Source organism: Mirounga leonina, unplaced genomic scaffold (assembly GCF_011800145.1).
Source record: "Mirounga leonina isolate KUSES-001 unplaced genomic scaffold, KU_Mleo_1.0 Mir_178, whole genome shotgun sequence".
NCBI lineage: Eukaryota > Metazoa > Chordata > Mammalia > Carnivora > Phocidae > Mirounga > Mirounga leonina.
In genome coordinates, this window is record NW_023270464.1 from 24,471,397 (window position 1) to 24,483,857 (window position 12,461).

The window sequence follows — 12,461 nt, forward strand, 5'->3', positions numbered from 1 at the left end:
ATTTTTTTTTAAAGGTCTATTAGATCATCAAAACTCTCTGAAAACACAGTTATTATTGGTGTAGTACGCAGGTAAGCTCTCATTTTTTTGACCTTGAAGTTCAGGTGTCAATGTCATGCTTGCTCTTAGCAGGGGCCTAAGAGTTTGTAGGCTATGAAAGGTGTGACTCTTTTTAGTTTAGCATTTTCTTCCACTTCACCAGTTAACTCCCTGGTGGGAGTTTCTGCTCTCATGTGGGGTTTGGGATTTTGGACTGCTATTCACTTTAGAAATAGGCAAACCATGAGAGACTTCCATTCCTAGAAGTACAAATGTTATCCAGGGACACCCCTCAAGGGCTTTCTGACTCCCAAATATCTACAAAGGTTTGATTCATATATAAACGGGGAAATTGGAGGTAAGGAAAGAATAGAAATATGTTAGGAGAAGGGCAGTATTCAAATAAATGTTAATTGGCTTATATACTTTTGTAGATAGAAGAAAGGATTCTTTGTCCTTTAAACTTTTTTCCAGAGCTTTCAGGGGAGAAAAGACTTTTTTTTTTTTTTTTTTTTTTTTTAAGAAACTGCAAGTAGAAGAAAATGGGGAAGAATTTAAATTAAAATTTTTACATATCAAATAGGTATGTGGTTACTTCTGTATTCTGGCTGTTAGTGCAGAATCTCCATATTTCAAGCATTGCCAGAAAGTGACATACAGAACTAAAACAGAAAACTATTTTCAATTTTACACTTCTGATTGGTATATTAATCTAATTCATCAAAAGGTATTTAACATGATAGTCCTAGTATTACGTAAATTAGTGAAAAGTTAGAGGTGAGCTGTAATTGATAAAAACGGTCTCTAACCCTTTACTATGTTCTTCTGAAGGACGGATAGAGAAGAGTCATCTGTGATGCCCCTCATTGCTGCTGGCTTTACAAGGGTATGTACCCACTACTTTGTTATGCAACTATAATTCAGCCTGAGAAATTACATTTTATCTCTGTTGAGAGCCAGCAAAAGTTTTGAATTCATTTGAAGAAAAAACTTTGTTGTCCTTGTGCTGTTACAGTGTAGTTTAACTTTAGAACTTGGTAATCTTAATAATCTACAACACTTTAAGTTTTTGCTCTCTCAGGATTATGCCTGCTAAAGTCATCTAAACATCATAAAATCTCCTTTAATGGCATACTCATTAAGAGTTATGCCACATGAGATGTTGTTATAATGCTGACATGTATACGTGCAATTTGAAAGGCAGCAAGGATTCTGGAAATGAGACAGCCCAAACATGACTCCCTCTCCACCCTCAGCACTGATCTGTTGGTTTTCCCTAAGCCAAAAGGCTTCTAAAGGCTTTGGTCAGCTGGTTGCCAGTGAGCCTTGGGAATCACAATGGAGAGAACTTATGTAAGGCTGATCGTGGGGCAGATTTGTGGCCAAAATTTATATCTGGGAGGTAGTCAAGACACCCCAAGCCACAAATTTAGTTTAAAGTGGTTCTAGGTGGTAGGTCGTATTCCTGGGTACCTGGCAGAAGCGAATACAGATCCTCTCCAGAGCAAGACACCTTTATCTCTGGCCTCAGAGAATCTCTGCAAGTAATTGCTCAAAGGCAGCAGCCAGCATTCCACGGATGCTGACCAGTCCACAGGAGATGAGGCACTGCAAGTGAGAAGTAGTAGGGGAAGGACAGCAAAAACATCCTCACAGCCCACAGACACCAGAATTATCAGACTCGAATTATAAAGGAATTATGCTTATTATATGTAAAGAATAAAAGACAAGCTTGCAAATGTCTGCAAGAAATAGGAAAACTATAAAAAGTGACACAGCAAATTCTAGGCAGAACATAATCGAATTTTGAGAAATGAACACATTATAACTGAAAATTTTAAAACGTAGTGGGTCTGAAGAAATTATCCAGCACGTACCACAGAGATTCAATAATAGAAAATAAGTTAGGGAGGTTAAGAAGTGTGGAGGATAGAGTGTATAGTTTAGCGTATATGTAACTGGAGTTCCAGGAGACAGGAGAGAGAATGGGGCAGAGTGATGTTTGAAGAGAATTTTCCAGAACTGATGAAAGACTGTAGTCCACAGATTCAGAAATTCCAGCAAATTCAAAGAGGAGTAAATAAAAAGAAGATACATCATAGTGAAAATCTCACCAGAAAAAAAAAGGGGACCTTCAGAAGAAGGATGACTAACAGCTTCTCAGCAGTGATAAATAGAAAATAGAAAATAATGGGATAATACTTTGAATGGGATAAAATAACTGCTCACCTAGAGTGGTAACCCCAGCAGGAAGGTTTTCAAGGATGAGGCTGACACACTTTCAGCAATATGGAAATGGAAGGAGTTGGTACAGGGCGTGCCCCAAGCAGAAGGAGGTGATTTCCAAGCGAAAGTCTTGAAATGCAAGAAGGAATGAAGCCAGAAATTGCTGAACTTGGTGGTAAATATAAGCACACAGTTACTGTATAAAACAGTCCTAGTAATGTCTAGTCTGATTAGAGATGACAGCAGGAGAAGGATGCACAGCCGAGTCCTTGTTCACCTTTCAGGGCATAAAATTCAGAGTCCTCTTTCCCCAAGTGTCCTGTCTGAGGCAAAGAATTGAGAAAGGACCCCACTGATACAACAGATGAACTCAAGCAGAAACTTGATGAGGAGGGAGGAGGGATGACGTGGAGGGAAGTGGGGAGCAGCGAACCTGCCATGCACATGTGCCTGCCTGCCACCTCCCCGTCTCTGCGGCCTGCCCTTCTTCCCCTGTGCGTGCACAAATAACCTGCAGTAGAGCTTTGTTTATAGTTAGAGAACGTACGAAATGTAAGTAAAATATCTCTATCTATCTAGGCGTCATGTTAGACCGAAAAGGAAAAACAGAGTGGACATACCAAAAGAAAAATTTGAACAATAGGTCAGTCTTTAAATGCTAGACTGTCTTAGCAAACGTAGGCCTTTTCAAGTTTTGTGGGGAGGAGGTTGAGGTAAAAGCATTCTCAGGGCTTTATCTAGCAAACGGGGGGTGGGGGAGAGCAGGCAATGAAAGTATTCCAAAGTGTTCATCTGGGAAATGTGCAGACTAGAACATTTGTTCTCTGGGAGATAGTCGATTCTGGGGGTGACTGGCATCTTGTTTTCAAATAGTAGTAAGGAAATCTATGTCGGCCCTTGAGATCAGTGAGAAGGAAGGTAACAATTAATAGAAAAGTTTAACAAACCTTCCAGATTCACAAGAGGAACTGTGAAATTTATAGCAACTTGGTCAAACTGGCTGACAAGGAAGAAGAAGCAACAGTGTGAAACCAGTCATGAAGACACAGCAAGATAGAAAGAGTAAAATCAAATGCATGTGAACAGACTAATTTCTCCCATTTTTTAAAAAGATACGCTGCTGTGAGAGACGATGGACTCTGAAAAACAAACAGGGTTCTAGAGGGGAGGGGGGTGGGAGGATGGGTTGGCCTGGTGGTAGGTATTGAGGAGGGCACATTCTGCATGGAGCACTGGGTGTTATGCACAAACAATGAATCATGGAACACTTCATCTAAAACTAATGATGTAATGTATGGGGATTAACATAAGAATTAAAAAAAAAAGATATGCTGCTGGACTGGGTTATTAAGTATAGTTATATGACATTTCTAAGACAAAGTGATAAAAGCTTAGTAATAAGTGAACAAAGGTAGCAAATAAATGCAGACAAAAAGAGCACAGAAATTCCAGTAATAACATCCAATAATATGGAGCTTAAGATTTTACTTTATACACACACAATTTTATATAAAAGCACACATTAGATTATTATTGGTTTTGTGGTGCCCTCCTCCCCCGCCTTTTTTTTTTTGACAACTCCCAAAGCATACACCCATATCAACACCTCCCCCCATTGCCTCACCTCCAGGAATCCATACTAAGTTGTCTGAGAACAACCCAAGTCAGCCAGTGTGAAGGTGAGTGTTCCTGTAAGTACAGGTTCTGGGGTGGGAAGCTGTGGATCACCTCTTGCTGGTGGTGGATCCTAGGTCATGCCCTACCTCCAACCAACTGGGCAAAGCATTCACACAAAGAGAAAAACTGCCCCAGCTAGCTTTGAAAATCTTTATGTTATTACTCTTGAGCTTCAAAACTGGCTATTTTTAAAATTTTTTTTTAGCAAGGACCTCTGAAGCTTCCACTTTCTAGTGAAACTTGGGGATAGATGATGTGCCCTGCCTTGGATTCTTTGCTTACCAACAGCCACCAGAAGTCATGAAGCTTTATGTTTGTATGAGGTCTCTTTGAAAGGGCATAGATGTGTGTTGGGAATGCGTGTGTTTGAAATTCCCCACAGGGCAGCACCCTGGCACGGCATGTGGACTGGAGAGAGCATCCTGGGAGAAGGGATAGCACACCTCAGTCCTTCTGTTTTCTTAGTATAATCGAGCTATCATGAAGCTGACTTGAAATGCAAGAGCGGCTGACGCACCCATTCTCCGCCCTCTCACCCACACACTCAGTCATGGGGTCCTCAAGCCGTTGCTAGAACCACTCTCGGGTGCACGTCCCCAAGCACAGAAGCTTTAAAGTAGTCACTGTAGAGGTACATGACCTGGCAAATAAGGAGGGAGCAGCAGGCTCACCATTACGTAGATGATTAATTCAAGTGGATGGCCAGTCCTCAGAGACCACAAGTGAAAACTAATCTTCCTCTAAGCAGAGTCCCATACCTTCACGTAACAACAGGATACTGAGGTGACAGAGGGCACGGTGACTCTCCCAAGTCCCATGGCTGGTAGGCAGTGATGCCAACGCCTGAGTCAGCCCTAGACCTAAAAGCCAACCCTGCAGTGGGGTCTCTGGTCTTCAGCGGGCAGTCAACTATTTTATGGGTTAGCGCCATCGTTCAGGATTTCAGGATGGATGGAGACCTGCTTGCTTCCTCAGTTGGACCTGGTGGCACAGCCAAGCATTTGCTGACTAACATCTGAAAGGTTCAGGCTTGGTGTATCTCAGTGCTGGTTGTGCGTGAGAATCCCCTGAAAAGCTTCCCTAGAGAGTCTCTTTCAGGTGGTGTTGGAGGGGCCTGCACATTGGTATTAGTTTGTGAGATTGCAGGTAATTCTAATAGCAGCCCAGGGCTGAGAACCACCGGGTGGGGCCCAGCCGGGTGGGCGTGATAAAGGCTCTGGAAAAGCGAGGTTGAGTCAGCTCAGGAGTCCATAGGATTCGTGGCCCGGCCCCCCTGGTGGGATGGGGTAGGGCGAGGAGGCGAGCTGCTGCTGCAGGAGTAGGAGGGGCACAGCTGTTTCCCAAGCGTCCCTGGACCCGGGGCCCTTCTCTGCCCTCCATGCCTCATGGCATCTTTGGGACATACTTGGCGAAGGGCTGGGAAGACTGGATGTTCACAAGCAGAGCAGAAGTAGCGAGGGAGGGGCAGAAAGCAGGGGCAAGATGCTCTACGTGGGGCCCCACGTGCTTATTCTGTAACTTCGATGTCCGCCTTTGGGGTGAAGAAGTTTGGATATACACATTCCTACCCAGTGAAAAGCCTGGTTGCGTGCCTGGGAGGCCATTTATAAACTCACGTGTCTCCACATCCCAGGATCTCACCTGCAGAGCTGGTGAGGCCGGCCAGGCCCTTGGACAGCGCCAGTCCCCACCCCCTTGTCTGCCTGCAGTAGCACAAGCGCTGGGCCCAGGAATCTCCTCCCTGTTCCTGCCGGGCAGCAGCAGACGCCCGCGCGGGTGGACAGCCTTCTCCGGGGTTCTGTGGAGTCGGGGCTGACCAGGAACGGACGGCAGGGCCAGCGCCCTCCTCCTCTCTCAGTAGGTGAGAGCTGCTGGGCGTGGCACCTCTCTGACTTCTGTTTTGGCCTGTGGGTGAGGGACCACCCCGCCCATGGCCAGCTGTCTCTGCCTTCCCCCCTCCCCTCCGAGGGACACAGCAGGCACCGTCCTCGGTGGTCCTACAGCACTTTGCAGCCAGAGCGCTTCCGCCCCTGCCTCACTCGGTTCTCATGGTCATCTGCGGCGGCTACGAGCAGGATAGTCTTGTTCTGCAAGTGGGGAAGCCAGCCCAGGAGGGTTGGGGGCCTCATTTAGGGTCATAGGGTTTATAAGGCATGAACCTGGGGCTGGGTTATTATTAGCTTGCCTGACACTCAGACAAGGTCCTGAGCACTGTTTAAATGGGGGGCTATTCACCTTCACTGTGGCAGAGGCAAGAGCTCTCTGAGGGGCCCGTGTTCCAGACAGGTCTGGCGTTGGCTTGGAGGTGGTGGCCTGTAGAGGCCCTGCCCTGCCTCTTCGGCCTCAGCCTCCCCCTCTCTGTTAGAGTATTAGCCATGCATTGAGCAAGTGAAAGCGAGCCCTGGTCATAGAAATAGGGGTGAGTAAATATCCCCAAATATTTCTTCCGCCTGAATGGAACCGTGTGACAGAACAAGTGAGTTCCAAGATGTCTTCATGGAATCCATCATTTGGTGGTGGAATGGGTCCATGCTTCTCAGAACTGTGTAATTTGCTTTGTGGTGCGGTGCCTCCTTTATGTAAATGTTATTATATGAGGTAGTCATTGTCCACAGCAGTGAGAGCTGCTGGGCAAAGCCACGGCTCTGCCAGCACCTCTCACGTGGAGGACCATCCTCTGATGGCTTGGTTGAGCCGTGGTTAGAGGTGGGTGTAGAAAATGTCGCCTGAGTGGGGGTTATCTTTGTGAAATACTGGTGCAAAGAGAAATGCAAGCGTGTGTTTGCTTACTGTGAGCTTGAACAGCTGTAAGGAGGACAGCATACTGTGCTTGAATAAGGGAATATACTCTGGAAGTTAATATAAATAGGACTTCAGTAAGTTTCTTCCTTCTACTTATTCTAGCCTCCGATAGTGACATGCAGACAACCAAAATCCTCTTACCTCAAACAAAGCATTCTTAAGCCCTGCCTTCTTAAAAGTTAATTTGGTACCCACAGGTTTTCATTTCTCAGTTCCTGTTCATTACTAAAGATGTAATGAATTTTAGATTTCGGTTACCCACTTGAGAAGTCTGTTGAAAAGAGTTATTTTTATTGATAGACGTATTAAAGATGCACATTTGTTTATCCACAACATCTCCTTTCTCTTTGTAGAGGTATGTGGAAAACCCCAGCCTCATGGCCTGTTACAATGAACTGCTCCAGCTGGAGTTCGGAGAGGTGCGGTCCCAGCTAAAACTCAGGTAATTAATCCCGCCACTTCTGGAATACCCACGTCACACCACGCAGGGCAGCTTTGCCAGTGAGGTCTTGGGTTGTGGCTCTTGGCTCTAACTGACCTCCTGCTGAAATGGGAGGGGGTGGTGACCTGGCAACTCTCCTGATCCAGACTCTTAGCATCTGCCTGGGTGTCTAGCAAGTGGTTACTTTAGTGATGGGAGACTCACACTTAAAGATGGGGCCCCAAAAGAATCATAAATGAAAAAGCAGGCTGTAAAAGTATATACTGAATTATCTGTTTAGTTTTTTACGAGAAAAAAAAAAACAAACTTGTATACATACACCCAACCTATTAATACTGGTTATCTTTGCTAGGTGACATGTTTTCTTCTCCACAGATAAGCATTTTGTAGTTTGCTCCTGAGCAACAGTTTTTTGTTTTGTTTTGTTTTGTTTTTTAGTGAAATGAGTAGAAACCTAGTTCCTTGTACAATAGGAAAAGCAAAAAATTAGTAAAATTATATGAGTTTGACAGAAGGAGAAAAAAATCAGCTCTTTGTCATCCTAGGTTTCTTCCTTGAGTGGTCTGCTATTCTTTAATATTTCCGGGGATCAAGGGGAGAATGAAATCACTCTGTATATGCCCAGGGCAGAGATAAGGGGGTCAGGCCTTGGAGGAGGAAGATTAGTAGGGACCAGCACAGGGTTCCACATGCAGGGAGGGAAGTACTTCACAGACCAAAGGAAATGAAGGTTGAGGTAGCAGAGTTCTGGCGAGCAGACATGTTTTAAGGCTAGTAAAGTGTCCAGAAGAGTTTTGTTGCCAGATTTTGCCAGGAATCTAAGGTGGATGGCTGCCTTGAGGCCTGCTCCTCCCTCACTCCGGATGCAGGCTGACTGCAGCATCCCTACAGTGAACTAGGCTACCGGCCACGCTGAGATTGTAAAGCGGGATTTTGGAGCAGTCAGTGATGCTAGAGCTTTCTGGGTCCCGTCAGGATGCAGCAGCTGACACCCAGGGAGATGAAGTGAGTTAGATCTGAGACCTTACAAGCGGCACACCGCACAGGGGATCCTTCGGGTTGTAATCAGCCTTTTCCAAACTGCAGTCATTGTCTCTCCTCCAAATCTAACTGTAACCTCTGACCTTTTCTTCCTCAGTACCTTAGCTTAGTGAACACAGCATCATCTCCCCTGTGGTCCTAGAGAAACCACTGTGTCTCCTTCACACATCCCTAACCAGTCATTCACCTAGTCCTGTTGATTTTGCTTCCTGAGTATCTGTGGAATATGCCCACTTATCTTCCTCTTTAGGCCACTCTTCTCTCTTCTTACCTGGATTATTGAGCCATCAGTTAGTCTCCCTACATCTTTCTTGACTCCTCTTTGTCATTAGTAACATGCAACTCCACTTGTGTGTCGGCTCTGCACCTCCCCATTGCCTTCAAGATAAAGTCCAAGCTCTAAGGTATGGCCTACACAGCTCTCTGTGGTGCGTCTTCTGCTTACTTCTCTGTCCCCATCTGCCATCGTGCCCTGCTTTGTTCTCTGCACCAGCTGGCAACCAAAGGGAAAAGTCCATTATCGAGGGCCATATGAAGATATGAAGGGAAGGAGATGTGGGGCTAGAGAGCTGGGAGAAATCCAGACTTGTTCTGCCAGATGTTAAAATGTGCTAACAAGGTATAAGAAGCACCTTTGTGTTACTGCTAGATCAGTTAACTGGAATGTAAAGTGTAGAAATAGACTTGAGTATATTTAAGAATTTAGCATATGATCAACATGGCAGCTTAGATCAACATGGAAAAGGGCAGACTTTTCAGTGAATAGAATTGTGACAACTTGTTAACTGTTTGGAAGGAAAATTAAGTTATATCTTGATCTCACACTTAACCCCAAAATAAATTCCAGTGACTTAGAGACTTGATGTTAAAAAGTAGGGCTACATGAGTACTAAAAATATAAGTGAGCATATGTAATTGGATGATGAAGTCTTTTTAAATTCAGCATGGCATAAAAGCCAGATTGGGTATAGGAAGAGAGTCAGATTGAGCACTATAAAAATGTTAAGCTTGTCTACAATTTCTTTTAAAAACCTTAAATAATGTTACATTTTTATTTTTATTTTAAAGATGTATTTATTTGAGAGAAAGAAAGCACACATGAACGGGAGGGGCAGAGAGAGAGGGACAGAGAATCTTAAGCAGAACTTGCTGCTGAGCATGGAGCCCGATGGGGGTGGGGGGCTCGATCTCACGATCCTGAGATCATGACCTGAGCCAAAACCAAGAGTCAGACACTTAGCTGACTCTGTCACCCAGGCACCCCAATAATGTTACATTTTTAGATAAATAACATACTGGGAAGAATATATCTGTAACATATAGGACAGACAGGTTAAAACCCAATAATGTAAAGAGCTTTGATGGATCAGTTGAAAAATGGAAACATCCAGTAGAAAGAATTAAAAAGGCCGTGATAAAGCAGTTCACAGGAGATATTAATGGCCAGTAAATGTGAAAAGATAGATATTCAGCTTCACTAGTAATCAAAAAAATGAAAATGAGAATGATACACTATTTTTTATTTACCAAATCTGCAAAAATTTTAAAAAGAATGATAAAACCAAGTACGGCTTCTCACAGATCCATCTACTCTAAGCTTGTTATGTCAGAGTTGGGAACTTCTTTCTCCTTGTTTTTTGATTTTTTTTTTTAAGTAACAGCTTTATTAATATATAATTCACATTTCATCACTTGGTTTTTATATACCAAGAAATAAAAGCTAATTTGTATTGGCTAAGATGCTTTGTTTTGTTTAGTGAGATAGTTTATTAATACCAGGAATAATGTAAAAGCATTGCTATTGTTAGTTTCCTTAATATTGTCTTTGCATTTTATGAACAAGTAGGCAGTTGCTTTCTTTTTTTTCATCTTCTGAGGCATATAAGAGAACTAAATTGGAAATAACCTAATTGTCCAGTCACGGGGGATTGTTGAATAAATTATGGTATAACTTTAAATAGAACCGTGCCATTTCTTTTCAGCTTTAATTAAAGAAGTCCCTTTAACATTTTTGGTACAGCTGATTTAGTGGTGATGAACTCCTTTAGCTTTTGCTTATCTGGAAAATTCTTTGCCTCTCTGACTGTTCTGAATGGCAGCTTTGTCAGGTGGAGTATTCTTGGTTGCAGGTTTTTTCCTTTCAGCACCTTGAATAAGTCATGCCACTCCCTTCTGGCCTGCAGAGTTTCTGCTAAAAAATCTACTGATTTCTTCCAGCTGAAAAGAAATGGCACTAATTAATAATAAGAAAATACATGAAAGTAAAAATGTCACTGGAAAAGGTAAATATATAGTAAAGGTAGCAGATTAATCACTTATGAAGCTAGTATGAAGGTCAAAAGACAGAAGTAGTAAAATTAAGGAAAGCTACAATAATTAGTTAAGGGATACATAAAATAGTGTAAAATGTGACATCAAAAACAAAACGGGGGGTTAGTAAAAATGTATTTTTGGAACATGTTCAAATTTAAGTTTTTACCAACTTAAAATAGACTGTTAAATACATAGGACAATATATGTGAAATTCATGGTAACCACAAAGCAAAACTTACAGCAAATACACAAAAGAAAATGAGAAAGAAATCTAAACATAACACTAAAGAAAGTTATCAAACCAGAAAGAAAGAGAAGAAAGGAACAGAGAGGAACTACAACAACATCCAGAAAACAGTGAACAAAATGGCAGTAAGTACTTACCCAATAATTATTTTAAATGTAAATAGATTAAATTCTCTGATCAAAAGGCATTATACTTGAATTAAAAATTAATAATTTTCAGGCTCCTGGGTGGCTCAGTTGGTTAAGCGACTGCCTTCGGCTCAGGTCATGATCCTGGAGTCCCGGGATCGAGTCCCGCATCGGGCTCCCTGCTCGGCAGGGAGCCTGCTTCTCCCTCTCCCGCTCCCCCCTCTTGTGCTCTCTCTCTCTCTCTCTCTCTCTCTCAAATAAATAAATAAAATCTTAAAAAATAATAATAATAATTTTCAAAAAGACTCGTCTGTGTGCCTGGCTACAAGAGACTCACTTCAGAAGTAAGGATACACACAGAATGAAAGGGAAGGGATGGAAAAAGATACTCCATACTGGAAACAAAAAGAAAGCTGGCGTAGCTATATTCATATGAGACAAAATAGACTTTAAAACAAAGGCTGTAATATAAGAAAGGAAGGGCATTACATAATGATAAAGAGGTCAACCCAACAAGAAAATAGAACATTTATAAATATATATGCATCCAACATAGGAGCACCAAAATATATAAAGCAAATATTAACAGACATAAAGGGAGAAATTGACAATATAATCATAGTAGGGGACTTTAACACCCCACTTAAATCAGCGGATAGATCATCCAGACAGAAAATCAATAAGGGAACATTGGCCTTAAACAGTACAGTAGACCAGATGAACTTAATAGATATATACAAAACACTTCATCCAAAAGCAGCAAGATACATATTCTTCTCAAGTGCACATACAACATTCTCCAGGATAGATCATGTTAGGCCACAAAAGAAGTCTCAGTACTTTCAAGAAGATTGAAATCATAGCAAGCATCTTTTCTGACCACAGTGGTATGAAACTAGAAATCAGTTACAAGAAGAATCCTGGAAAAACCATAAAAATGTGGAGAATAAGCCAACACACTACTGAACAACCAATGGGCCATCAAAGAAATCAAAGGAGGAATTTTTAAAAATGCTCAGGAACAAATGAAAAAAGAAATCTATTGGGATTGCAACAAAAGTGGCTCTAAAAGGGAAGTTCGTAACAATACAGGCCTACCTGAAGAAACAAGAAAAATCTCGAACAATAACACTTTACACCTAAAGGAACCAGAAAAAGAAGAACAAACAAAGCTTCAAAGTTAGTAGAAGGAAGGAAATATGATCAGGGCAGAAAGAAATGAAATAGAGACGAAAAAGATCAGTGGAACTAAATGCTGGTTCAGAGAAAAGATAAAATTGACGAACCTTTAGCTGGACTCACCAAGAAGAAAAAAGAGAGGGCTCAAATAAATAAAATCAGAAATGAAAGAGAACTTAGGATACCACAGAAATACAAAGAATTATAAGGGGACAACTATGTACAGTTATATGCCAACAAATTAGAAGAAATGGATAAATTCCTAGAAACATACAATCTTCTAAGACTGAATCACGAAGAGATAGAAAATCTGAATAGACGAATTACTAGTAAGGAGACTGAAGCAACAATCAAAAACCTCCCAACA

General features: G+C 42.2%; 1 protein-coding gene across 4 annotated transcripts in view; it reads left to right on the forward strand.

Moving 5' to 3' along the window:
• PDE8A (phosphodiesterase 8A) overlaps positions 1 to 12,461 on the forward strand; it is a 143,015-nt gene that overhangs the window by 78,228 nt on the left and 52,326 nt on the right. For all 4 annotated transcript variants that reach the window (XM_035024214.1, XM_035024213.1, XM_035024215.1 and 1 more), the window contains 3 exons: positions 15 to 71; positions 871 to 925; positions 7,098 to 7,186. In XM_035024214.1, coding sequence (XP_034880105.1) covers positions 15 to 71; positions 871 to 925; positions 7,098 to 7,186 — 201 coding nt within the window. The remainder of the gene's footprint in view (positions 1 to 14; positions 72 to 870; positions 926 to 7,097; positions 7,187 to 12,461) is intronic.